Genomic DNA, 27,933 nt, shown 5'->3' with positions numbered 1-27,933 from the left:
TATTTTCTTTAGTTTTATTTGTTTCTTCTTATATAATTCATTTCTATTTATTCATCCAGAAACTATTTCTAAGTTTAATGTTCTCTTATCTGCTATGTCAGAATTTGGTGAGGAAATCTATACTTAATCTAAAAATTATCCCTCAAACTGGAAATACTGTGTTAGTTAACTATATGTTTATTATGCCTATGTCAAATATTACTTTTTTTAATAAAGATTTTTTAGTTAGACTAAAAAAAGTACTAAGAAAAGTGAGGGCATCCATTAAGTATAAATATCTATGATTATTTTTCTTTTACATAACAGATCAACAATATGTAGTCCTGAACCTAAAACCCTCTAGGTGTTGGTTACTGAGGCCAAACTCCTTTATACCTTTGGTGTTCATTTATAATGGTGTAAAATTTTAAAATGAGTACCCACATAGAGATCAGTGCAGAACTGTACAAAAATATCTGAATGTTGGGAAATAGAAATAAAATAGAAATGAATACCATTTTAAAAAAAAACAACTATTTTTCTTCATATTCACATTTTAATTTTTACATGCTTACAAACTGAGGCTTATTCTTAAAATATTCTTTTTTGCAGTGAGTTCATTATCTCACCAAACTACAGTGATTTCAGAACAGACTAGAAAGAGATTAATGTATTTAAAGACTCAGATTCTTGTGAACAATGACATCATCAAAAGGTCTCATTTTCATTGATGTGCCGTTAACTGGAAAGAGAGGATGGGTGAGTTTTCTTCGTAAGTAGGTTAACTGTGGTCAGGAAGGGCCCACCTTCCCAGCAGGGAGACCCTGACTGAAGTCACAAACTCCAGCCTCCATCAATGATGACAGGATTCCCCGTGATGTAGGCAGACTGCAGTGGTAAAGACAAGGAGACCAAACAGTTAGCCAGGTTGTGTTTCTTCAGTTTTCCTGACTGAGACAGCTGAACAGTTTATTCTCACAGTACTAGGAAATCTCACTTAACAAAGAGCAGTTAGAAAAATCTGAATTAAATTCCAGATGATTTAAAACTGCTGAGTGTTCTCATGATCTGGGGCTAACTGGATTCTTGCTGGTGTCTGAATGCATGTCACATTCTAAGAGTGTTTGGTATCAGAATCAGAAAATTAAAATTCTGTGATACGGAGCCATTCCCTGAATTAGGATAAAGCATAGGCTAAAATAGTGTATTTTCATTTTGAAACTCAGAAGTATTCTAAACTAGCTGAGTTTTATGCCACTAATAAACTTTTGAACATCATAAAATGTGTCAGTCATAAAGTGGTCATGTCAATCACCAAACAGAACTTTGTTTAAAAAGATGTACATTTAGTTAATCAATATACATGGCTAATTCCAGGAACTGAATAGCACTAAATGTATTTTTTAAAATTTATATGAATAATAATTACTATAATCTATTCACCAAGAAAACAATTTATACTAGTTTCAGATATCTAAATCTGTACAAAACTAAAGGAGTTTAAAAATTTCTGGGTTTTTTTCCCATAGAATTTTTATTTTTCCAAAGAATTAAAGCTGAAGTGATTCTTGTGGTAAAGATTTAGAAATAGTCTAACTTAAACCTTTGGATAATGGACAATCAAGACTCAAATCTGTGCTCTTAGTTTTAAATACATCTGAAACCTAAGTAGGAAGGAAAAGACATCATAATAGGAGTACAGAGTGTTGTAAAGTACAATATATGAAAACTGAGCATATAAAGTATTTAGGTAAATGAATGGGTTAGTAGTCACTCTACCAAGAAACAGCCCCCAGTTTCACTTAGTTTTTTTAAAAGGCAGGCTGTCTGATCACATATGGACTCCTCAGGATCTTTTTAAAAGGCAAAGGTTTTTTTTGTTGTGTATTTCAAGCCAGAGTGTTCCCAAATATTTGCTAACCTGGAGTTGGTGATGGACAGGGAGGCCTGGCGTGCTGCGATTCATGGGGTCGCAAAGAGTCGGACACGACTGAGCGACTGATCTGATCTGATCTGAAGCTCTGGCTAAATCAGGGCAATTTAGCTTATCAGCAGTACCCCCAGATCAAACGAGCTTTTCTGAAGACATGGATTCAGAGAAATCAAAATGGTCAATATACTGGTTCCATCACAATCTGTCCAGCAGTTTTCTCAGCTATGAAAAACTGCTACAAATAGTTCTGAGAAGTAGTCACTACTCTGTCGCTAAAACATTTCAACCTCTGCATTTGTCACACTCACCAACTACCGGATGTGTACAAGTTTCATTCAGGAGATGCTGACTGATCAGTAACACACCTCCTTACTCCCACCTACCTCTGCTTTTCTTTTTTTAGTTTCCTGGTTGATTATTACTCAAAGGCATAAAACACAGGGGATGTTTTCGTGCTCTATACCTTATAGGAAATATTTCTAACAAAAAAGTTTCTGTTTTCACAACTGTATGTCATTGGTGGCTCAGATGCTAAAGCATCTGCCTGCAATGCAGGAGACCCGGGTTCAATCCCTCGGTTTAGAAGATCCCCTGGAGAAGGGTGTGGCTATCCACTCCACTCCAGTATTCTTGCCTGGAGAATCTCATGGACAGAGGCTACAGTTCATGGGGTCGGAAAGAGCGAGTAACACACACACACACACACACACACACACACACACAAAACATACAGCAGCCAATAAGGAAGAAACTGGTTACTAAATACATGCAAAGTGGAAAGAGACAGAACTATGAATTTCCATACATGAATATAAACAAGTAAGAATTCACAGGGGCAAAAAGGAGGATGTAGGGGGATTCTTCTAAACAAATCACTAATAAAACTGAAAGCACCAGATGCTAATTCTTTGCCTCTTGGACACAAATCTGATTTGCCCTTTCCCCATTTTACCTGAAGCTCTCACAGTTTTGGAGGTTCACTGGTTTGATTTACATTAAGTCACTGCTTAATCATTATATTGTTTCCCAAATTGGTAATTTTTGAAAAGAATGATAAAATTGAGCCATTTAATTTTAATTAAATTGAGCAATTTGAATTTTTTTTTCAATCTTTCACCGCTTCATTTGCTATCAGATTTAGCAACATGTAAAGCTGAATGAGGATAAGTTGGTGGCTGAAGTCAAAGTGGCCTTAATGTCAAGCAAATTAAGTCAGCACCTATCCCTACTTTGTAAATGCAACATCTTAGCACCTATATGTGATCACGTCCTAAATTACATTATTTTGATCAGCAAATTGTGGCCAAACGTGATTGAGGATAATGAACCCCCCAGGAGGAACAGTGCTCACTTCATCAGAGGCCAAGTACACGCAGAGCAGGGCTACTTCTTCTGCAGTTGCAAATCTTCCTGTTTTCTGTCTCTTTAGGAAATCGCTCAGTGCCTGTAACCAGAAACCATATTGGACATCGGTGATGTGAGCTGAACTATGAATGCTCCTGCAACACCTGTAGGAGGTCAAAGGCAAGAGGAATCTACAAAGGAACCACTGACTTGACTAAGTATGCATGATACAGGATACAGGACAATATCATTATTGATAATATCATTAACTGTAGACCAAACAGGACTATGGTAACTCCCAAGCTACTCAAACTATTTGTTTTATATTAAAACCTATAGACACCGTGACAGATCAGAAAGTTAGTACTAAAGAAGAGGGCATTTTTATGTTTTTTTAAAATGTGGTAAAATGCACATAATATACAATTTACCATCATAACCAAGTGTAGTGTACAGTTCAGCAGTGTTAAGTAGATCCACAGTATTGTGGCACAAATCTCCAGAATTCTTTTCATCATGCAAAGCTGAAACTCCATACCTATAAAACAACTTCCGACCCACTTTCTCCCACCCCCTAGCAACCACCCATCAACCTTTCTGTCTCTACGGATTTGTCTACTCTAGGTAAGGAAGCGGAATTTTTTTTTTAAACCACAGGATTTAAAAATTTAAAACAGTAGCTATACCTCTTCAGGATTTGGTCTGGCTTGTATTCTTTCTTGCAGAGATGGGGTATCAACTGTTCCTAAATAAAAGGAGGGCATTCAGCTTGGTTACTTACTTAGACTGAAAAAGAAATTGGCAATTAAACTTTAAACTTGCTTTCCGTATAATTCAATGATCAGTGAAATTTTTCTTCATGACTTGGAGTGACAATTTCTCCTCTACCTGCCTGCCCTTTTATTTAACAGTCTTATAACTTCTTTAATAATGTTTCTATGATTTTCAAAAACACAAGCTATTATTCTTTGTCATACTAGGCAGGGATTATTGGTGAAGCACCCAGCATTCCCAGGACACACTTTGGTCTCATCACATTCACATGATACTTTATGGATAACTTAAGTGGCTCTACATTTTCCTCATTATCTTGAAATTCTCATTGGTTTCAAATTCCTATTTTAACCATTGTTTCATATTTCTCATTGAAAAAAATATAACTTTAAATTATTTTAATTAAAACAAGAAAATGACTAAAAATGTTTAAATTGTGAGCTATCAGATGTAGCAATGAAGATCCAGCACCATAAATAAATGAATTAAAAAAAATTTTTTTTAAAAAATCCCACTTAGTTCACATTCCTTACAGAACAAGTTCCCAGGCATTTTTGTTAATTTCTGTGATCTGCAAATTCTCTTTACAGAGCCTTTCTTCTGCTGGCAGGACTACTCCAGGAAGACCACACGATCCTTTTAAGGTGATAAAAAAATGATCTCACAGTCATAGCCTCAGCTCCATCCTTAGACCATGCTCCTGGGCGTGTCAGGGATTGGACGTTTGCTCGGAAACAATTTCTTTCTTTTGAAACTTTTTATGGGGGTATAATTGATTTACAACGTTGTGTTAGTTTCAGGTTTACAGCAAAGTGAGTCTGTTATACGTGTACATACATCCACTCTTTTTTAGATTCTTTTCCCTTGGAGGCCACTACAGAGTATTGAGTAGAGTTCCCTGTGCTATGCAGTAGATCCTCGGTTATCTACATCATATAGAGTAGTGTGTGTACATCAGTCCCAATCAGTTTATCTCCCTCCTTCAGAACCAGAATCTTAATTTTATTATCGTTTGCCATTTCTCTGGAGAGGCTGGGAATCTTTGAAACCTAAAAATCCTGGCTTCTTGCTGTTTAACAGCCCTGTCCTTAGCTTGTCTCTCTGCTCTCACACTTTACTGTGAGCAGGAGGAACCTTCCACAGGATGGGTGGCTGCTGCCTTGGCTATATCGCCTGGCTCATCAGGAACATTTTCCACCCTTCACAGTTACTGCAGGCAATAGTGTTGATGAAATTCTTACACCACATAATAAAAATCTCTCTCTATCCAATTTCTGATATTTTCCTCACTTGCCTCATCAACAGCCTCCTTAGAGTCCACAATTCTACCAACGGTGTGCTCAAGACAACCTCTTCAAAATTCTTGCTGCCCACTGGGGCAGATGCGCACCATATCTTACATGTGACCGGTCTTAATGACTAAGGGTTTCCTTTGTGGTTCAGACGCTAAAGAATCTGCCTACAATGCGGGAGACCCGGGTCAGAGAGATCCCCTAGAGAAGGAAATGGCAACCCACTCCAGTATTTCTTGCCTGGGAAATCCCATGGACAGAGGAGCCTGGCAGGCTACAGTCCAAGGGGTTGAAGAGCTGGACACGACTGAGCAACCAACACGTGAAGGCTGAGAGGAAAGCCTAGTCCTCTCCCTCGATTCCAGCCACCTGACTCCGCCAAGTCCCCGTGCAGACTGACGCACGCTGCCATCGTCCACACCAGTCTGGTGTTGAAGTGTTGTCCATCAGTACCATCCCAGACTCTCATTCCTTGTCACATTTTCTTCTGTGACTGGCTCAGTGAGTCAAAGCTAGTTCCCTGTCCCAGACAGTGTGAGGATATATTTTCCAGCCTTCCAAAAAGTCCAGCTTTAAAACAACCACATTTTCCAAATCATTAGACATTTTATTCCACTGGGTAAATGGCACCAAGAATAGCCAACAATATCACCAGTGTGTATGTTAAAACCTAGCAAAACTGTGTCTCTCCTGTCAGATCCTCCTCTTTCTTTTCTTAAAACAACATTTGTTTGTTTATTTGTTTTAGTTGTGGCACACAGCATCTTCAGTTGAGACATGTGGCATCTAGTTCTCTGACCAGGGATCAAACCTGGGACCCCTGCAATGGGAGCGCAGTGTCTTAGCCACTGGACTGCCGGGAGAGTCCTGATCCTCCTCTTGGCTAGTGTTACTTGAGTTTACCTTTCCGGTCCAAGAAAAATTAAACAGAACACTTCAATCTTGGAAATTCTGCGGCTTGAAGGTTACTTGGTAGCTTCACCCCTTTATTCTAGTAAGTCAGTGGTTTTCAACCAAGGGGAGACTGTGAAGGATGCCATCAGAATCCCCTGTGTTGCTTTCCAAACCATACACAGTGCTCCCCATCAACTCCTTCCCCGAATTCTGGTGTGCCCCTCGGGTTTGGAAAGGTCCCACGGGTCATTGTGAAATGCTTCTCCACCCCACCCCCCGAGAGCAGTTGTGAACTACGAAGAGAAACTTTGATTCTGGACATGCAATACTGAATTTGGTTTCAGAGAGGAAGTTGGTAATTCCTCTTCAGCACCCTGAACAGGCAGACCTCATTTTACTGCACTTTGCTTGACTGCACTTCACAAGTACTGCATTTCTTACAAATTGAAGGTCTTTGCAATGCTTCTTTGAGCAAGTCTACTGGCAGCATTTTCCCAATAATATTTGCTCACTTCGTGTCTCTGTGTCACATTTGGTATTCTTGCAATATTTGAAACATTTTCATTATTACTGTATTCGTTTTTTTTAAATTAATTAATTTTTTAATTGAAAGATAACTGCTTTACAGAATTGTGTTGGTTTCTACCAAACACCAACATGAATCAGCCATAGGTATACATATGTTGCCTTCCTCTTCTGTGGGAGGGAACCGCCCTCCATCTGTGATCAGTGATCTATGCCGTTACTGTTGCAAAAGGATAATGACTCACTGGAGACTCAGATGATGGTTAGCATTTTTTAGCAATAAAATGTTTTTGAATTAAGATATACACATTGTTTTCTTAGGCACACTGCTATTGCACGCTTAATAGACTGCTGTATAGTATAAACATAAATGTCCTTTCTACTAATAATAATCTCTCCTTTTCTCCTTTCCTTTACATGAGGGGCCAGCATACTTTTTAGTCAACAGTGAGAAAGTATTTTTAGCTTCGAGAACCATTTGGTCTGTTACAACTACTCAGCTTTGACTTTGGCATGAAAGCAGACTTAACCAGTACAGAAGCAAACTGGGTGAGATGTGTTCCCATAAAACTGTGTTTACAAAACAGATGGTGAGTCAGATCTGGCCTGCAGACCACGGTTTGCCGACCCCCTCTGTATAGCATAAAGGAAGGTATTAATCCCTCCTTTTTGCTTATGGGCCACCCCAGGTGACTGACTTGCCTCAGTGGCTCCCTGTGTCCGAAGGCTCCTTCTCCTTCCTGCTCTGCTGGGAGTACAGCCTACTTTTCGCCTTTTCTCTGAGACGATCATCCTGGCCTGCTTCCAAAACACCAAGCCCAGGCCAGTTATGACTGTTAATCACAGGGTTTAGAATGGCCCCCATCCACACAAGTAGCATTTAAATACTTTGGATTTGTTAAATCAAAATGGCATCATTTGTGCTAAAGCCCATGATACCAAACCTGTATTTAATGCCTAACCTAACTGCAGTTTCAGTCTTTACCAGAAATAGAATCTTAATCAACCAGTCTGGAATTTTCTGGTCGGCACCCAGTGAGGTATCGGCCTCATGGGCCCTCTCTCCCCCCGGAGGAAGAAGAGGCAATCTGTATGATAAAATTCACGCCATCCCTTCCTCCCTAGACTGGAATAGGGCTTCCCAGGTGGCACAGTGGTAAAGAACCTGCCTGCCAATTGCAGGACATGTAAGAGACGTGGGTTCAATTCCTGGGCTGGAAAGATCCCCCTGGAGGAGGAAATGGCAACCTACTCCAATGCTCTTGCCTGGAAAATCCCATGGGCAGAGGAACCTGGCAGGCTTACAGTCCTTAGAGTCCCATAGAGTTGGACACGACTGAAGCAACTTAACACGAACACAGCCTAGAAAATTCTTTTCTTTTGCCAATGACTTCCTTGCCCCATCCTCCTTTCCATAAAAACTTTCCATTTGTATAGAACTCCTTGGAGCATCCATCTAGTTGCTAAACAGGATGCCACCTGATTTATGAATCACTGAATACAGCCAATTAGATTTTCAAATTTACTTGGTTGAATTTTGCTTTTTAACACATCTGCAGGTTGTTCCTAATGACTTAGGGTCTTATTCCCAACTTACCGTTGGACTATTATCTTAATAACCCCCTTTTTTTTTCTCTTTCTAAAAATTGTTTTATTTTATACTGGAGTATAGTTGCTTTGCACTGCTGTGTCTGTTTCTGCTGTACTGCAAAGTGAATCAGCTATATGCGTACATATATCCCCTCTTTTTTGGATTTTCTTCCCATTCAGGTCACCACAGAGCAATGAGTTGAGTTCCCTGTGCTATACGGCAGGTTCTCCTTAGCTATCTCTTTTATACATAGTAGTATATGTATGTCAATCCCAGTCTCCCAGTTGGGCCCATTCTGCTTTCTTCCCGCTGGTGTCCGTGTTTGTTCCTACATCTGTGTCTCTATTAGCCTAGGCTCTTTTTCTTTCGCCCTTTGCCCAGTGACAACACAACATGTGATAAACTAGCCTGCATAGACGCCTTTCAGAGCGGCAGCCAGAAGGTCAGAAAGGTCAAGTTCACGGTCCCACAGTGCCCAGCTCACCTGGACACACACAGTTGCACCGGATACCCTGCTGGATGAAGTCTGCAGCCACGGACTTTGTGAGGCCGATCACGGCCGCCTTGGTTGTGCTGTACACGCACCTGTTCACAACGCCTGAGAAGGAAAGCAGGTGTTAGTCACTCAGGCGTGTCCGACTCTCTGCGACCCCATGGACTATAGCCCACCAGGCTCCGCTATCCATGGGATTCTCCAGGCAAGAATACTGGAGTGGGTTGCCATTCCCTTCTCCAGGGAACCTTCCTGATCCAGGGATGGAAACTGGGCGTCCCGCATTGCAGGCAGATTCTTTACCACTGAGCCACCAGGGCATATCATACCTGAGAAGGAGGGGAGGAAGAAATAAAAAGCAGTCTCCTTTAGGAAGCAGGAGACCACTGTCCTGCTTCCTCACACTCCACCCTTTTAAAAAACTGATATCAGTTCTTCTCCATTAATAGGGCTAGTTTCTGAATCTGGGGACATAGTATCATTGTTGGCACAATTCAGGTGAGACTTCTGTGTTGAGATGCTACATTTAAGTGAGAGCTGTACCCTTAGCTTTTCATCATCAATTGGTAGAACTCTTAGGTGGATTCCAAATTAAAACAAACAAACAAACAAACAACAAGGATAAATCAAAGGGAAACAAAACACAACTCAACCAAACCTATTTCTTTGTATTTCTCTCCCAGGAGGGCTTACTGTGTATCCTTGCTGAAAGAAGGAATGTTATCTCAGCAGTAGCTCCTCCATTCTAAACTTGAAAATCCACCTGTACCATCAGGCATCATCTCCATGTCTGCATCACAGACGTGTTTGCAGCTTGACCTCTCGCTGAGGGCTGGCTCACACATCTTTGTGCAGCTCTCCCCAGTCCACAGGCAGAGGTCCGTCTCTGGTACCACGAGGGCACTCTGTGCAGAGCTCTGTTGTAATCCTATCACGCTGCAGAAGACGTGTGCTTCCCCATCTCTCTCCCCCTTTGGGGCTGTGGATTCTCTGGGGTCAGGGGCATCTAGTGGATGTTCAGTACATCTTTTTTGATTAATTAAATGGATAAATGTTTCCTTCCCCCATTTTGATCTTCATTTCTATATCCATTTAGAGGGGGAAAAAAAAGGAGGGCAAAGCAAGCAAACTTTAGTTCCATGATTGGTTCATATTTAAGGCAAAAGGCTTGGTGCTTAATTCCAGTTTTAAAAAAAGCAGTTTTGAACTCATGTGTGGGTTACATGATCTCTGCTGTGCTTGTTCCCCAAACCCTTAAGCTCCTGAAGATGTGTCAGTCCATGGGTCATGATTCCCAGAGGAAGACACGCCTACCTTTGATGCTGGAAGCCACAGAGGACATGTTGATAATGTTGCCAGATTTCTGAGCCAGCATCTGCCAAAACAAAACAAAGACAAAAAACCCCCCAAAACATGCTATTCTGTAGGTTAAAAATTCTACCTCTTTAAAAGATGTACATTTGGTGCTTTCCTGGTGGCTCAGTGGTAAAGAATCCACCTGCCAAAGAAGAGATGTGGATTCCATCTCTGATCTGGGAATATGCCACATGCAGTGGAGCAACTAAATCCAAGCACAGTAACTCCTGAGCCTGTGCTCTGGAGCCCGGGAGCTGCAGCTACTGAAGCCCAAGTGAGCTAGAGCCTGCTGTGTCCTGCAAAAGAGAAGCCACTTCAATGAGAAGCCTGTGTGCAGTGACTAGAGAGTGGCCCCCGCTCTCGGAAACTACAGAAATGCCCATGCAGCAACAAACAGCCAGCACGGCCAAAAATAAGAACTAAACTGAAAGATGTGGTGGTGGTGGTTTAGTCGCTAAGCTGTGTCCGACTCTTGAGATCCCATGGACTGTAGCCCTCCAGGCTCCTCTGTCCATGGGATTCTCTAGGCAAGAATACATTTCCTTCTCCAGGGAATCTTCCGGACCCAGGGATCGAACCCAGGTCTCCCACATTGCAGGCAGATTCTTTACCAACTGAGCTACGAAGGAAGCCCAAAATAAAAGATGTACATTTATTATAGTTTGCAGAGCTACCTTATTAACAGTTAACATTAAGCACCGTGAAGCAGCTTTAATGGTCTCACCCAGTCACTCCCGGGAACTGACGGCCTGTGTATACATCGGCAGGAACTTTACTCAAGGGGTTACTGCCTTCCTGGGGCATAAGAGCATCGGCAAGACCAAGAAGGGACCCTGAGCTAAATGAAAGGCTGATGAATGTTAATGTTACTGTGTGTTCCTGATGGAAAACTCTTACCATGTATCACATTCTTGTTGACTACCTACTGTGGTCAGATACAGAGTCACGACCAGCGATTCAAAGACAGACGACTCAGTCCCGGCCTGCCTGTAGAACTACCAGTCTGATCCAAGTAGCCGATACAATCTGCAGCAGGAATGTTATCTCAGCAGTAGTTCCTTCATTCTAAACTCAAAAATCCACCTGTACCATCGTGCATCATCTCCATGTCTGCAGAGTCCGACACAGAGAAGGAGTCGGGTGTGGCGAGAAGGAGTCAGCCAAGGTTGCGGGGCACGCAGAGGATGGCTGATGTTTTGAAGGCTGGAATATTAGAAAGCTGCAGAGGCCAAAGGGGCTAAATTTAGGAATTTGGGTTTAAACCAGAAGGCAATGCGGTGGAGACAATGAGGGGTTTAATGCAGAGGGGAGTGGCATGCTCAGATTTGCAGGTTAGAAAAATTACCCTGTCTCATGTACAGGGGATCACTGGAAGATGATGCAGGGATTTAGGAAATGAGGGGCCTCAGCGATAAAGAATCTGCCTGCCAGTGTAGGTCAGGAAGATGCCCTGGAGTTGGAAATGGCAGCTCACTCTAGTATTGTTGCCTGGGAAATCCCATGGACAGAGGAGCCTGGCAGACTGCAGTCCATGGGGTCGCAGAGTCAGACACGGCTCAAGGGTAGAGACCAGAGATGTCTGTGGGCAACAGAGGTGGAGACAATCGAGGTAACTCGGATGGGACTTGGGACCTGGCTGCCTGCAGTGAGGGCTCTACCCCCCACCCCATCTAAGGCAGTGTTACCCAACAATACCTCCATCAGAATCCCCCATGGAAAGTGTGAAGGTCTTAAAAGGAGGGTGTGTGACTGTTCTGTCTTCCTAGACAGGGTACCCAGCAGCCAGTCAGTACACTTAATAAATCGAAACTTTGTGAGGGGCTAGGTTCAAGTGCAGATGGCTGAGCTCTGCCCCAGACCTAAAAGGGTACATCAGTAAAAAAAGCTGCTATGAATTGAAAATGTTTTCAGAGGAACTTATACTTAATTGCCAGCTTCCCTGGTGGCTCAGACGGTAAAGCATTTGCTTGCAATGCAGGAGACCCGGGTTCGATCCCTGGGTTGGGAAGATCCCCTGGAGAAGGAAATGGCAACCCACTCCAGCACTCTTGCCTGGAAAATCCCATGGACGAAGGAGCCTAGTGGGCTACAGTCCATGGGGTCCCAGAGAGTCAGACATGACTGAGTGACTTCACTCACTTCACTTTATACTTAATTAAAAGACATATATGTGTTTTCAAGAGATACACACCCGTGCAAGGGCATGGGTAGTCTGAAAGTGTCAGTCGCTCGGTCATGTCCGACTCTGCGACCCCATGGACGGTGGTCCACCAGGCTCCTCTGTCCATGGGATTTTCCAGGCAAGAATACTGGAGTGGGTTGCCATTTCCTTCTCCAGGCCCAACTCAGGGATCGAAGCTGGGTCTCCTGCACTGCATGCAGATTCACATGGGTACCCACCCATGAAGGTTTGAGGGGGAAGAAGTGAGAGTTGGAGAGAATGCCTGTCTAATGGGTGTTGCAGCAAAAATAGCAATGAAGCTTTTCCTCTGCTGAGAACAAGGAAAGGAAAAGAAACTGACCAGACTAGAGAAGGAACGTAAACGGGCCTGAAAGAGTTAATCACTCTCGGCTTAACTGCAACGGTTACTAGTCTGTATCTCACAAAACTAACCAGACACTATGTAAATTACAACCTGCACCTTCTGCCCCTTAACTCTATGTAAATTACATTGTGGACCAGGTGCTTACCTTCCCCCTTCTTTTGCAGACTACCCCTTGTAGCTTTTTGCATTTCAAAGAGGGGCCGCAGTATGATAAACCACAGGCAAATGGACCTGATTACTGGACTGCCAGGCCCAATTATGGGCTACCTGATGCCAGCTCTGACTGTTTTGAAACCAGAAAAGAATGCAACACTCTCACTACTTCGCTCCTTATCACACACGCCAAACTGCGAGCCCAGTCTATGTGATGCCCTCAGATTCCGCACGTGGGGGGCTCAGCTCTTGAGGTCGTGGCCTGCTGTGTTCTCCTCCTGGCCCACTGGAGATTAAAGCCATTTTCCTACTTTCTCCAAGCTCTGTCTCTGTACTTATTTATTCCGCATCAGTGGGCAGAGAAAGTCAGGATTTTGGTGGTAATATAGGCACCAACTTATTGAAATCAGAGGGTGTGGGGATGGCTGTACGGAACAAGGCGGAGATGGTGAAGAGTCAGAATAAGTGCTGGGGGAATGGAGGACACAGGGAGGAAAACCAGGACATGCTCTGTTATGAAAGGCAAGTACGCAGTTTCTACGGGGGAGGAGTCTCTGTAGGCAGTGAAAGGGCTCTAAGAAAAAAGTCACTTCCATTGGCGCAAGTTTCTCCAGCAGCTTCCAGAGAGGTGAGGAATGGAGAAGGCGAGTGGTTCAATGACCCGGAGATGAGTTTGCCAAGATTCTGTGTTTCCTTCTGGCACTCTTACTTTCTGTTTTGATACTTAGCTACTAACTGTACTTAAGAGCAGAAAGTCTAAAATAACCAAAGGTCTTATGTTGGATGGACTAAAGGGATACAAGGAGAGGCTGAGGTGACCCAGTGAGGTCAAGGTGGCAGAAAAAGAAACTATTTAACTCAACTTGCGTGTCTATATAATAAAGAGGGTCATAATAAAGAGGAGTCCTTGTAATAAAAGACCAGGAAAATTAGCAAAGTATAACAGTGCTGAAAACTAAGCCTTAAAATTATTTTCTTATCCATTTTAGCAAATAACATAACCTGCCTTAATTAATTTTCCCAGTTTCATGGAGGTATAATTGAAATATACAATCCATTTTTAATATACATGGAATACATGTGCTGTGCCTGCTCAGTCACTTAGTTATGTCTGACTCTTTGTGACCCCATGGACTGTAGCCCGCCAGGCTCCTCTGTCCATGGAATTCTCCAGGCAAGAATACTGGAGTGGGTGGCCAGTCCCTTTTTTAGGGGATCTTCCCAACTCAGGGATTGAACCTGCATCTCCTGTGTCTACTGCATTGACAAGTGGATTCTTTACCACTGAGCCACCCAGGAAGCCCATGGAATATACGTAGCCCAGTTGGGGCTTCCTGGGTGGCTCAGTGGTAAAGAATCTGCCTGCCAGTGCAGGAGACAGACACAAGAGACGTGGGTTCAACCCCTAGGTGGGGAAGATCCCCTGGAAAATGGAATGGCAACCCACTCCAGTATTCTTGCCTGGAAAATTCCACAGGCAGAGGAGCCTGGTGGGCTATAGTCCATGGGGTCACAAAGACGCGGACATGATAACGTGATTGAGCACACACACACACACACACACACAGTTTAATATATAAAGACAGACTATTGAATAAGTTCAGTCGCCGATCTTCTGAAATGCAATAAATTCCCCAGGCAGTGCTTTGGAATACAGTCACCTGGGACATGTTACTGCTGCCCTCTAACCCTTGGACTATGCGCTTAGCCCAGGTCTGCCGGCTGATTCTAGAACCCACAGTCCTTGCCTTCCTCCCACGCTGCCTTCTCACCACCAGCTCAGCACCTGCTGTCTTGCTGTGAGTGCTCCTCTCTGGCAGGTGCAACAATAAAATGAAGTGCCTGGACATGGTTGTGCTGTCAAGCTTTGACTTCTCAGAGACTCCGGCAGGTGCTACAAAGATCTCTAAAGATTCCCTCTGGCTATATCTAGTTAGCCTACTGTGAGCTCTTCTGTCCTCACTGACCAGAGCTCAGCTCCTAAATTTGGCAGACCCTGGCTTGTCTTCAGTGATTCCATGCATGACCTCTACCCGGACTGACAACCAAGATTCATTTCTTCATCCAGCAAATGTCTGGTCAGCACCTCAATGTGTGAGGGACCCGTCTAAGATTCAGCAAAGGAGGAAAACCCCCAAATATCCAAGACACTCCCGGATCCTTGCTGTAATGGATCTTCTCTTCTGATGGGCCTTGGATTCTGCACTGACCTCCTTTTACAGTATTTTTAATTCGTTCTCTGCTTTTTCAGTGCTCTTTCAGTCTTGGAATGGTTTTCTGTATGCTTATTCAGGAACCCTGGAGTCCATGGGGTCACAAAGAGTCAGATACGACTGAGCGACTGAACAACAACAATAATTCATGAACAAAAATTTCCAGTATTATTCCTGTGTTTTGACCACCTGACCTTACAAATCTGCCTAGACTGCAAACTCTGGCTTCCCCTGGAAAGTTCTAAGCCGGTACATGTGCATCATAGTTAAGGAACATAATTACGGCTGGAAAGGATTGTGGAATCTGTCACCCTCATTTTAAATAGAAGAAACAGATGCTGAGGGAGTGTCATCTCCCAGGTCCCGTGGCGACTTAGGGGCAGAGCTCAGGCCTGCCTAAGGTCTTCCAACACCTGATTCCAAAATCCCGGGTCAGGCCCGTTAGCGTCACTTGACAAGTGACTTCTGATTTCTCATCCCAGTCATTAATATCTCTTGGGATTTTTTACACACGAGTGTCACTGGCTCACATGGATTATTGTTAAGTTGCTTTACCTCATAGGCAAACTCACTAATTTGAAAGTTAGCATTTGATATTTAAAAGTGAACACTTAACAAGTCTAAATTTTGGCTTCCACTGTACCTTACACCCACATCCTTCCCAGTGTCTATCAGACATTCGGTGTACAGATGTGCCGCCTACACATGAAACAGGCTTATCCATCTGACCCAAGCTTGCTCTTTTACCATAGCCTTTGCTTTTCCTCTGATCATGAGTCTTCAAGTCTTCAAGAAATACACTCCAGTTCAGATTCTCGTGAACTCCAAACAGGCAAAAAAAAAAAAAAAAATGCAATCCTGGGAATCCTGGTGGTCCAGCGGTTAAGACTGCATATCCACTGCTGGGGATGCAGTTTTGATCCCTGGTAAAGGGCGTGCTGCGATTTGTGGGGTCGCAGAGTCAGACACGACTGAGCGACTGAACTGAACTGAAAGGGAACTAAGATCCTGCATGCCGTGTAGTTTGGCCAAAAAGAAAAACTAAAAGGACAAAGTCTTTAAAATGTATATATTTTAAAAATTTGCTAGTTCAACATTCATGTGTACGTTAGTTGCTCAGTTGTGTCCAACTCTTTGTGACCCCATGGACTGTAGCCCACCAGGCTCCTCTGTCCATGGGATTCTCCAGGCAAGACTACTGGAGTGGGTAGCTGTTCCCTTCTCCAGGGGATCTTCCCGACCCAGGGATTGAACCCAGGTTTCCCGCATTGCAGGCAGATTCTTTACCATCTGAGCCACCAGGGCCAATCCAAAGATTCCTTCTAGACGCAAAGAAGTAGATTAAAAAAGTTCCTTCATTACTAAGTCAATTTCTCCAATTTTCCTTTTAGCTTTCTTCTGTATCCTTCTTGACATTAGGCTTAATGTCCACAGCAAAGTATCAGCAACTGTGTTGCCATCAAAAAACTCATCTCCCGCCCTGGGCTGGGGCAGCATTCAGTGTGCCAGTCATCTAACCCAGCTGGGGTGGAGAGGGGCAGCTCTTCTGCATTTCAGTTCAGTTCAGTCGCTCAGTTGTGTCCGGCTCTTTGCGACCCCGTGAATCGCAGCACGCCAGGCCTCCCTGTCCATCACCAACTCCCGGAGTTCACTGAGACTCATGTCCATCGAGTCAGTGATGCCATCCAGCCATCTCATCCTCTGTCGTCCCCTTCTCCTCCTACCCCCAATCCCTCCCAGGATCAGAGTCTTTTCCAGTGAGTCAACTCTTCACATGAAGTGCCCAAAGTACTGGAGTTTCAGCTTTAGCATCAGTCCTTCCAAAGAACACCCAGGGCTGATCTCCTTTAGAATGGACTGGTTGGATCTCCTTGCAGTCCAAGGGACTCTCAGGAGTCTTCTCCAACACCACAGTTCAAAAGCATCAATTCTTCGGTGCTCAGCTTTCTTCACAGTCCAATTCTCACATCCATACATGACCACTGGAAAAACCATAGCCTTGACTAGACAGACCTTTGTTGGCAAAGGTCATGATGTCTCTGCTTTTTAATATGCTGTCTAGGTTGGTCATAACTTTTCCTCCAAGGAGTAAGCGTCCAAGGAGTAAGCGTCTTTTAATATCATGGCTGCAGTCACCATCTGCAGTGATTTTGGAGCCCCAAAAATAAAGTCTGACACTGTTTCCACTGTTTTCCCATCTATTTCCCATGAAGTGATGGGCCCAGATGCCATAATCTTAGTTTTCTGAATGTTGAGCTTTAAGCCAACTTTTTCACTCTCCTCTTTCACTTTCATCAAGAGGCTCTTTAGTTCCTCTTCACTTTCTGCCATAAGGGTGGTGTCATCTGCATATCTGAGGTGATATTTCTCCTGGCAGTCTTGATTCCACCTTGTGCTTCTTCGAGCCCAGCATTTCTGCATTTCACTAGGGTTCAATTTACAACCCTGAACTGAGCCTGTTCTGTGCAAAGTCCACCTTGTTCATTGTCTGAGCCTGTGCAGTCTGCTACTGCTGGCTCATAAGCTCATCTGAAGTCAGTGTTTTTCATGTTTCTGTTCCCCTCCCCCAGAGCACGTAGTGTGGTGCTCTCAGTTGAAAGGCACTTCATGCTTCTTTGTAAAATAAATTTAAAACAGTGATGAGTTGTGTGAAGGCTGGTGAATGTGAGGGCAGCAGACTCAGGAGGAATATTCTCTTTAGCACACGCTGTCTCTCACCTTGCTGGTACCTCTGTGGCTCGGCTGAGAGCAGGAGTGCAAGGCAAATACTCAGGGTACTGAAAAGCAATGAGTGTGTGTCTAGACACTGACGTTCAAGAAGGGACCCAGGACTTACCTGGTGGCCCAGTGGTTAAGACTCTGCCTGCCAATGCAGGGGACAAGCCAGGACTAACCCCTGGTCTGAGAAGATCCTACATGCCGCAAAGTGACTAAGCCCGTGCGTCACGGCTGCTAAGCTGGCGAGCCGCAATTACCGAAGCCCGCATACCCAGAACCTGTACTCCGTAATGAGAGAAGCCCCCACAACAAGAAGACCTTGCAGCAGCACTGGAGAGCAGCCCCAGCTCGCCGCAACTAGACAGAGCCCCTGCATAGCGACAGAAAGTCACTCCAGCCATAAAGGAAGAAAGGAAAGAAAGAAGGGGCCCAGCTTCTAGGGTTCAAATCCCGGCTGTAACCACTTCCTAGTTAAATGGCTAGTTTTTGACTAGTCACATGACTTCTGGCAAGTTATCTAACCCCCCAGCTTCATCCCTCCACACACTGGATGTGATAAAGCAGCACCTACCTCATCAGGCTGCTTTGGTCCCACAAGCCTCCTTGCTGCCAATCCCAGATAGCTGAACCATCGGCTCCCTCACTCCCCTGGGACTTCTATGAAAGTTACACTTTTTCAGTGAGGCCCTCCTGGACCTCTCTGATAAACTAGCATCTTTTTAATTCATAGTACTCACAACCATCCCACATGTTATACGTTTATTTGATGACATAGTGTCCCATCTCACCCCTCAAACACAGGACCTTCATTATAGAAAGGACTTTGTTTAGCTCTCTGATGCCTTCTTCATCTGAAATGCAGCCTGGCCCATAGCCCTTGAGTGAATGAAGTGGAAAGTTAAACGAGTTCATTTCTATTAAATGTCTTGATATACATGTTCAATACAGGTTAGTCAGTATGTGAGCTATTATCAGACTGGGGATCCTCTCTGGATGTCCAGTGTGGAGACCCACTTATTTCCTGGTGCTTATGCTAGCGATGCTGGTCACCTTACCTTAGGAAGAAAAGCCTTGATCATCAGGTACATGCTGCGGACGTTGAGGTTCATCGAGAAGTCCCAGTCTGTCTCTTCACAGTCCAGGATGGTTCCGTGATGGACGAAACTGGAAGAGTGATTAAGCAATGGGGAAAATGATCATCCTAAAAAACTTCTATTGAATTTCCTTATCCTTTTCATTGTTCTTTATTGGCTTAGACCATTGTCCCTTCCATTACCAAGACTATTAACAAGTCAAACCTAGTATCACTTAGTACATTAGGTGAAGTATTCTAACACCATAAGCTAAAAAAGTTTAAGACCAAAAACTTCTTTTAAAAGAAAGCAGGAGTTTGGAAACTAAGAAACGTAAGAAATTTTATACCAACTGCACAGGAAAATCACTGTCATTAAAAATAAACATGGATTTCTTGGTGGTCCAGTGGTTAAGAATTCAGGTTCCAGTGCAGGAAATGTGGGTTCCATCCCTGGGCAGGGAACTAAGATCCCACATGCTAAAGACAACTAAGCCCGCTTGCCTCAAGTAGAGAGTCCGTGGGCCTCGATGAAAGATTCCTGCATTCTGCAACCAAGACCTGATGCAGCAAAAATAAATACATATTAAAAAACCCGCAAAACCCCAAACCCAAAGCTAAACAAATGAGAACACGCCGCATAACGATCATTTCAAGAGCAAGAGCGCCCTCTGGTGGCACAAATTTAACATTCTCAAGGGAAATCAAAACTCCAAGGAAAATTTCCCGGGCAAGAATACTGGAGTGGGTTGCCATTCCCTTCTCTAGGGGATCTTACCGACCCAAGGATCAAACCTGGGGTCTCCTGCATTGCAGGGAGATTCTTTACCATCTGAGCCATCAGGGAAACCCATTTAAAAAAAATAAAAAACAAAGGAGAATAGAATGCTTAACTACTATTTCAAGAGCGCCCTCTGGTGGCACAAATTTAACATTCTCAAGGAGAAATCTAAACTCAAGGAAACAAGTCTCAACATCTCAGGGTAGCAAAGCAGTACTCCTACTCTACAGTTCTAACATACTGAGGAAACACTGCAGAACAAAGCAAAACCTTTAATATAAACTTCACTCTTTTGAAGTCACATTTCCTCAAGGAAGCTTTCTAAACACTTGAGTCCTATTGATTTCACTGTCCCCGGACCAAAATTATGTAATTAATTATAAAAGATTGTTGGTTCTGATTCCTATGCACCATTGTATTTCCAGTTCAACTGAATGACAGCAAGAATCACACGCTCTATTTCTGTATTCTTTAGGTTGCTGAAAACTTAACAGATGCTCAAAAACTAATTTTGCTAATTGTTTTTTCCACGGTTCTGTGTATATCCTCATATGAGGGATGAGCAGGTTATTTATAAACCAGATCATCACAAATTGTTGCTCTAGTTTAATTTTCATACATTGTAACATATGATAAACTATGAACGCAGAGATTTTTTTTTTCACTATGAATCATGATTAGATAGAACCATAAAACTATATTAGAATGTTCTAGGATTCCTCTACCAATGCAGGAGTATAAATGTAACACTACCTAAGAAAAGTGGGACATCTGGAAGGTATCTACTGAGATCCTATTTACTCACATCTACTGATATGTCTGAGAAGGGAGAGTGGGTTCCAGCGGTGGCTGTATCTACATGTAGCTGCTCCAGTTCTAGCTTTACATGTGTGGTTCAGGAAGCTTGGTACCACCCCCATGACGTTCAGTTAAGCCATTCTCTTCGTGTTGTGTATAAAGGTAGAACGTGAACCTTCTTTTGCTGGGATTGACTGTCCCAGTAAGAAACACTGAGCTTGGGAGGTATAAAGAATTTGCTGCTGCTGCTGCTAAGTTGCTTGTTGTGCGGACTCTGTGAGACCCCAGCAGGCTCCACCATCCCTGGGATTCTCCAGGCAAGAACGCTGGAGTGGGTTGCCATTTCCTTCTCCAATGCATGAAAGTGAAAAGTGAAAGTGAAGTCGCTCAGTCGTGTCTGACTCTTTGCGACTCCATGGACTGCAGCCCACCAGGCTCCTCAGTCCATGGGATTCTCCAGGCAAGAGTACTGGAGTGGGGTGCCAATGTGCCAAAAAATTGGGGACATTCACATTTCAATAATCTGAGTACTTGGCTTCTTTTAAATGTACTCTGATAGAGGGTCATTTTAAAGACACTCTACTGGAAAAGTTTTTCATATTATTTTATCAGTCTTAGTAGAGCATCAGTGACAAGTCCGTTGGCATGAGCCTGGTACCAGGCTTGAAAAGAGGAATCATGTTAGTGCTGGTGCCTTGAGTGACCCTAACTGCCTGTAGACCCCAAGCCTATGTCAATGTCTACGGCTGTTTTACTTGCTGATCTTAATTGTAATAAAAATTATGTCCAAAATTTTAGCCATATTCCCCAAGGAATATATTATGGTTCACAATGAATAATTTTGCTTTATCAAAATTCTTTGTGTGAGAGTTGCAGAAAGCTTTCTGTAAGAAGAGTGGAAGTGAAAAGTTGTGAATTACCCAGCAACGTTAAAGAGAACATCAAGTCTCTCAATGTCATTGGCAAACTGGTCAATTTGCTTCTTCTTTGTGACATCAAGGACCCGAGTGTGAATACCTGAAATATAAAACAAAGGGCATTATTTGCCTGTCTCCGTAAAGGACGCTTAGCTTTGAAGATTCAGCTATTTCCAAGTATGAAGATGGTAATATCTGTATGGTAGGCTTCGTAGGATTACTGCCCATTCGTAGGGTTTTCATAATCTTAAGACTATCAGTAAAAATCTTGAAGTCTCCCTATTTGACCTCCCAATAACAGTTCTCTTTCTTCTTCCCCTTCTCTCTAGTCTCTAAATTGAATGATAAAGGTCTTTTCTGAATAAAGACTTCACAGTGACATGCGGATGATCGATAGCAGATGCTTCTCAGTAAGCCAGCAGTAATCGCTGTGAGTCAGCTCATTTCAGCCCATTCTTTCCCCCAGAGGCCAAGTCCCTGCTACAGTGATGCTGGATTCTGTCTGTGTGAAGGGTAAAGGCAGGGGCGGTAGATAAGGTATTGTTTTTACTTGTGTATTTTACCTTTATGTTAATTCTATTATTTTTCAGAAATGACTCTGCTGGCCAAAGCTATCATCACTTATTTCTGCACCAAATTACAAGGAGAAGAAATGAGAGGCCAGACAAAGGGATGAAACACTTGAACACCGGCCACAAGAGATCTGGCATGGGGGTGTGAGAGACACACACCGCACCAGCTACTCAAAACCCCCTGAACATTCTCGAACGGAAGCAGCAGTCACTATTTTTATTATTTTTTTTTAATAATACATGGTTCATCATTCTGTTTTGGATATAGAAAGAAAAGTTTATAAACAGAAGGGAAGACTGAAACCGAGGTTCAGAAAGGCCTCCTTTGTGCTGTGCTTTTCTATTCCAACAGCTTGATTTGTTGGAATTACAATTCAAGATAGTCTCGTGCAGTTAACTAGGCCAGTGCAGACAACTAGGTCAGTGAACTGATCTGTGCTGATCATGGAACCTGTTCCATTCAACTTCTAAATAAGTGCTCTGTTCTGATTTCTTTCAGAGTCACCTGAACCTCTCTGATATTGGAGCTAGGTTCAGTGTGGTGTATGTAGTAAGTGGTAGAAAGAAACTGGTAATCGCACATGCCTGAGTGACTCTCTGCAACCCTGTAGACTTTGGTCCACCAGGCTCCTCTGTCCATGGGATTCTCCAGGCAAAAATACTGGAGTAGGTTGCCATTTCCTTCTCCAGGGGATCTTCCTGACCCAGGGATAGAACTTGGGTCTCCTGCATTGCAGGCGAATTCTTTACTGTCTGAGCCACCAGGGAAGCCCATAGTATAAGGGGTAATAAACATCTAAATAATCTCTTAGAGTCTCTGGTTGTGATACGTAATGTTAGGGCTGAGCTGTTTCCAGTATAGTAGCCACTGGCTGCATGTGGCTACTGAGCCCTTGAAGTGTAGCTAGTCTGATTGGAAACATGCTGTTAAGTGTAAAATACACACAGGTTTCACAGATTTAGGAAAAAAATGTAAAATACCCCATTAATAATTTTGATCGTGAGTACGTTAAAATTACAGTATTTTAGATATATTGAGTTAAATAAAATATATTCTTAAACTTTTCACCTGTTTCTTTTAACATTTTAAATGTATATTTTACTAGAAAAAATTATGCCTGTGACAAACATCATGTTTCTCTTGGACACTGCTGCCCTTAGAGGAGGGGGGCTCAGAAGTAAGAAGTTGTCATAATGACTGTTAAATGGTCATGTCTGACTTCATAATTAGCTATTGAATCCTTTGACATGTTGGATAAATAAAAAATTTTAAATATGCACCTTAAAAACTTCATTCATACATTTAAGTGTACAGATTTTTGTCTGCAGGCTCACAGAATACAAACTGGGTATCAGAGAATCTGGCTCTAAAAAGAAGGCCCGTGGAGCTGAACAGCTAAGGAATTTTCTTTCAACATGTAAAGTGTTAATGCTTTATAATCCCTTGTAGACTCCAATGTCAAAATCAAGCTATGGAGGTGCTTACCTGGGTACTTATCCAGTTCCTGAAGTTTGGAGTCATTGATATCGGTGGCTATGACTTTGGCACCTTCTTTTGCAAAAGCCTGGTAGACACAACACACAAATAAATCCTTTGTTTACTTGGTTAAACTGCTCTCGTGAACCGAGAGTCACTTAGCCTCTCCCCTTTATCTTATTGTCGCTATTATTTTCCCCAAGAAATAGGTGAAATTTCACACTACCTAGTCTCACCTCGTTCTTCACATTTTTAGTCTGTTTTATCATTAGTTAGAACAATGTGACATACACTGTGCTTGCCAGTTGACTTTGTCCCTTTGTGTGTGTGTGTGTGTGTGTGCTCAGTTGCTCAGTCATGCCCCATGGACTGTAGCCCACCAGGTGCTCTGTCCATGGAATTCTCCAGGCAAGCATACTGGAGTGGCTTGTCATTCCCTTCTCCACGGGATCTTCCTGACCCAGGGATCAAACTTGAGTCTCTTGTGTCTCCTGTATTGGCAGGTGGATTCCTCACCACTGTGCCACCTGGGAAGCCCGACTTTGTAATGCCAAATAAATATATTTTTTAAAAAACTAGGATTCAGTTATTGAACACCTCTCAAAATACTACCTTTCTTTGATTTTACAGTCTGCATTCTATTTCTGAGCAGTGACTAAAATCCAAATAATAAAAGAAAAATGGGTTATTTCAACACTTTTCCTCTTAATAAAAGTGGATTATTAGCTCAGGTGGGGGTTTCATGTGAGAGAAGTTGATACAAATTAGAAGGCAAAGATAACTTGATAGTCTTGTAAGTCTGGAGTCCTGCCTCTGAACTGACATAATTTCAGAAAACAATGCACTTCTGTAGGGCCCCTTCAGTGACTTTATTATGGTGCAGAGAAACTAAGGCAGACAGACAAGTTTCTCAGCTCAAAGGTTATCAGTGATGTCACAGGATAAATGTGAGGTATTCATTCCTTCATCTGCCTGGAGTCGGAGGAGTCACTTTCCTTTTTTGTAACTTAGGACAACAGAAGCACAAAAGGAAAAAAAAAAAAGAGCAGAACTAAATAACCGTGGTACCTGGCCCCAGAATTCTGTACCACAAAAGTGAGTAAGCAAGCAACAAAAGACAACAACTTACCAATGCGGCTGCCCGGCCGATCCCCTGAGCAGCAGCCGTCAGGACAATGACCTTCCCATCAAGTCGACCCATCCTGGAACCTGCAGTTTAATCTACAGACATGTATTTAATGGCTTATACTGTAGCCCATGGCCTTGTGCAGTAACATTTAGAAGGAATGGTTCAACAGACTCCTTTAAGACCCTGAAGACACACACCTTTGTCAAATATTCCCACCACCTGAGAAGATCCCCATCAATCTCCAAGAATGCTTGCCCTAAATGCCTAGCTTTGCATATAAAAACATTTAGCAAAGCCCTGGTAGCTCAGTCAGTAAAGAATCTGTGCAGTGCAGAAGACACAGGTTTGATCCCTGGGCTGGGAAGATCCCCTGGAGAAGCGAATGGTAACCCGCTCCAGTATCCTTGCCTGGAAAATCCCACGGACAGAGGAAGCTGGAGGGGTGCAGTCCATAGGGTCACAGAGTCGGACATGACTGAGCGACTATCACACACTGAAGTGGTAACTGACAGACAGACATCAGACTTTAAGCCATCTTCAGGTAGTTTCAGCCCCTGCTGCTGATACAGCCCACCACCGTTCTCCCCGCTGCCCCTCCCTGCAAACACTGCGTGGGTCCTCCCTACTTGGGACTGCTCCTTGCTTCCTCCCTTGTACACTTTTCTTGGGGTCTGTACTACCAATCATCTGTGGTTTTTCCGGGTCTCTTGGGACGATTTCACAGTTGGCTTCAGAAAGTCATTGAAAAATAAGAGTTGGAAAGTTAGAGCCTGTCCAAGCCCCCCTTTTACATCTGAGGGAACTGATCTGACCTGCTCAAGGTCACAGAGCTGGTCAACAGCAAAGACAGGACTAATGTCAGGTCTCCTGACTCTTCCGTAAGTGAACATCCTACCCCACAGTGCTGCTGATTCAAGTCTGAGCATTCAGCAGTAACACTTTAACAGACACAAATAGTGATTTTTAAAAGGGAGGACTGAGGACGTCTGACAGAGGGGAAATAGGATCTACAGAAGATACCTGGTCAATGCTTGGACTGTAACAGATCGCAGGGTGACAGGAAAGGCTAGTGATGAGGTTACAGGTAGTGAAGAGTCAGGTGATGATCAAATGAGGCTGTCTGCAGGGAACCGAGTTCTTTCTCTCATCCTGCAGTTCTTAGTGTATGCCTCTGACCACACAGCAAGGCACAAAATGGCTGCTTTCTCCCAAGACGTCACATCTGCATTCCAGGCAAAAGAGAAGGAAAGGAGCAAAAGACAGAAGTCTTTCAGAGACCTTGCTTTTCTATTTTGGGAGGACGCCCTCCTCTGAAATTTCAGCCCATGTTTTGTTGGCCAGTTTTAGCAGCAGAGGCTAAGAATTTGAGTTTTATTTTCCAGTTTTTATAAAGTGAAAAGGGTAGGGGTTGGGGGAGCTAACAAATAGCACATGCACAAAATAACCTTCCAAGTCTGCTCATTACCTGTCTGATAAAGAGTGCAGAGAGCTAGCTAGTCTAGCCTGGAGGGCTCACATGATCCAGTCATTTCTTTTTGAACTTATTTCTGTTCTCGTCAGCCAACCTTGGCTTTTTGTGGTAACTCGCATACACTTTCAAGCCTGCAACCTTTGTCCCAGCTCTCCACGCTGAGGGCTAGGTACTCCTGTGGGCAATCGGTACTGGAGGATTTGAGAGCATGACGGAACCAGATGTGTATTCTGGAAAGCTCACTGGAGAGTAGGCCTGGGGAGGGACTGAGCAGGGGGTTTCCTTCGGAGGAAACTGCAGTCGTGCAGAGGCGGTGGACAAATAAAGGGGTAGAGAGCAGCGGTGAAAGAGAGTGTTTAAGAGCTGACCCAGGGCCTGGTCGCCAGTGCACTGATTTCAAAGAGATTACGTGGTTCGCCTAGTGTTTTACGGCTAGGAATTCAAACCCAGGCCTCCTGATCCTGGATACAGAGAAGACCTTGTGGTTCTAAATCCTCACAGGGCGCCAGGGCCTTGCGGCTCCGCGGAATTGGTACCCGTAACTGATCATGATGCCAGCGCTGCGGTCTGAAACCCATCTCTGAGTTTGTGCCGAGGCCACCGCCCCCGGGCCATTTCCGGTGGACTGCCAAGGAGAACCCAGCTCGGGGACACGCCGAGCCCCTCCCGCCTGCCGTGGCGCTCCTCCCGCGGACTGCAAGGGAAGCAGGATGCGCGCACCCCGCTTTGCCCCTCGTCCACTCCCTGGTTCCTTCGCGGTCTGACGACTCTCCCAGCCCCAGTTCCCTCCTTATTTTCCCCCACACCAGCATTTCCTCTAATAAAACTCGTGCGTGTGTAACTTTCTCTAGGAGTCAAGTTTCTTGCAGGACCTGACTGACAGCGCGTGGTTCTAAGAACTACCCCCAGGGACTAGCTTACTACTTCACTAATGCTCTGTGATTGACGGAGAAGCAGGACTTTCACAATGGCCGACCTACTTTGATGCAATTTTAGGTTTTTTTTTCCTTCTTACATGAGTGATACATTTTAAGTTAAACCATGGTAAAAGTTAAGTTAAACATTCAATATAATATTTTAGAAAGTAAGAAACCCCAATAATCCTTACCCGCCCCCAATCCTGAGCATGATGTATTAAAAAGCTGCTACTTTACACTGCTGTCATCAGTGACTTTTGGCCCATGGCCCTGTGAAGGCACATGCCAGGAAGCTTTGACACCAAGAGAAGCGCTTAGTAAAAGCGCTTGAAGCACAGGGCAGCTGTTTTGCTCACTGATGGCCTCCTCCAAGCTGTCCTCCCTGTCTTTCTGGGGTCAGATTTTAGAGCCAAAGCCTTATAACTAGATAAACTGAACGATTACACGAAGACACATTTATTTGGAAAAATGAGTGCAAACATAATCTGAAATAGCGAAATGAGGCAACTTTCAATAAATTCAACGTGAAAATCAGACAAGACGGATTGCTTACTCCAAATATTAGAATCTAAGTGCTAATTTTTTTATTTGGCCCACCTTCCTTATGGGATCTTAGTTCCCCGACCAGGGATTGAACCCCCACCCTCCGCAGTAAGAATGCAGAGTCCAGAGACACAGATCATTTACAGGAATTCTTGACGAACCGGAGAAAGGATGTCTACAGTAGACTCCTTTGGCTATTTTGAAAAACTTACCAGAGATTCAAATTTGTTAAACATCCCCCCTTACTCCGAACTTACGGCTAAAACTAATCCTGAAGAACAAAGTAACATCTGAAAATTACAACTCTCCTTCCCCGCCCCCCACCCCCACCCCGCCACCAAAATTTCTTTTTTAATATATCGGGAAACTTACTTTAGAGCAGCAAATTCATGGCGTCCTCCAGATCACTGCGCTGGCAAGAAACTTAAGACCTTTGTGCAGAAGC

At 43.6% G+C, this 27,933-nt stretch overlaps 1 protein-coding gene across 4 annotated transcripts; it reads right to left on the bottom strand.

Moving 5' to 3' along the window:
* Window positions 1-515: 515 nt before the first annotated feature.
* Window positions 516-27,908, bottom strand: BDH2 (3-hydroxybutyrate dehydrogenase 2). Of its 4 annotated transcripts, XM_024993201.2 has the most exons (12): window positions 27,861-27,908; window positions 25,578-25,779; window positions 24,558-24,649; window positions 23,438-23,516; window positions 21,383-21,479; window positions 19,388-19,444; window positions 18,867-18,975; window positions 10,140-10,200; window positions 8,817-8,930; window positions 3,943-4,001; window positions 3,264-3,356; window positions 516-867 (listed from the first exon to the last, which is right to left on the bottom strand). In XM_024993201.2, exons 3-12 carry the CDS (start codon window positions 24,627-24,629, stop codon window positions 814-816), a joined length of 795 nt encoding a protein of 264 aa, XP_024848969.1. In that variant the 5' UTR covers window positions 24,630-24,649; window positions 25,578-25,779; window positions 27,861-27,908; the 3' UTR covers window positions 516-813.
* Between the last annotated feature and the right edge of the window lie 25 nt (window positions 27,909-27,933).

This window comes from Bos taurus, chromosome 6 (genome assembly GCF_002263795.3).
Source record: "Bos taurus isolate L1 Dominette 01449 registration number 42190680 breed Hereford chromosome 6, ARS-UCD2.0, whole genome shotgun sequence".
Classification (NCBI taxonomy): domain Eukaryota; kingdom Metazoa; phylum Chordata; class Mammalia; order Artiodactyla; family Bovidae; genus Bos; species Bos taurus.
Note: the sequence above shows the minus strand (reverse complement) of the source record. Positions and strands in the feature narration are given on the sequence as shown.

Bases quoted from the DNA above. Each gene is read 5' to 3' on its own strand.
- BDH2 (XM_024993201.2), bottom strand. From the start codon at position 24,629: ATGGGTCGACTTGATGGGAAGGTCATTGTCCTGACGGCTGCTGCTCAG. The intron at 19,445-21,382 runs GTAATTCACAAC...TTGCTGCATCAG, and splicing joins GTTCTCTTTAACGTTGCTGG to GTCTTGGTTGCAGAATGCAG. The intron at 18,976-19,387 runs GCAAGCGGGCTT...TCACTCTTCCAG, and splicing joins CCACGGACTCTCTACTTGAG to TTTCGTCCATCACGGAACCA.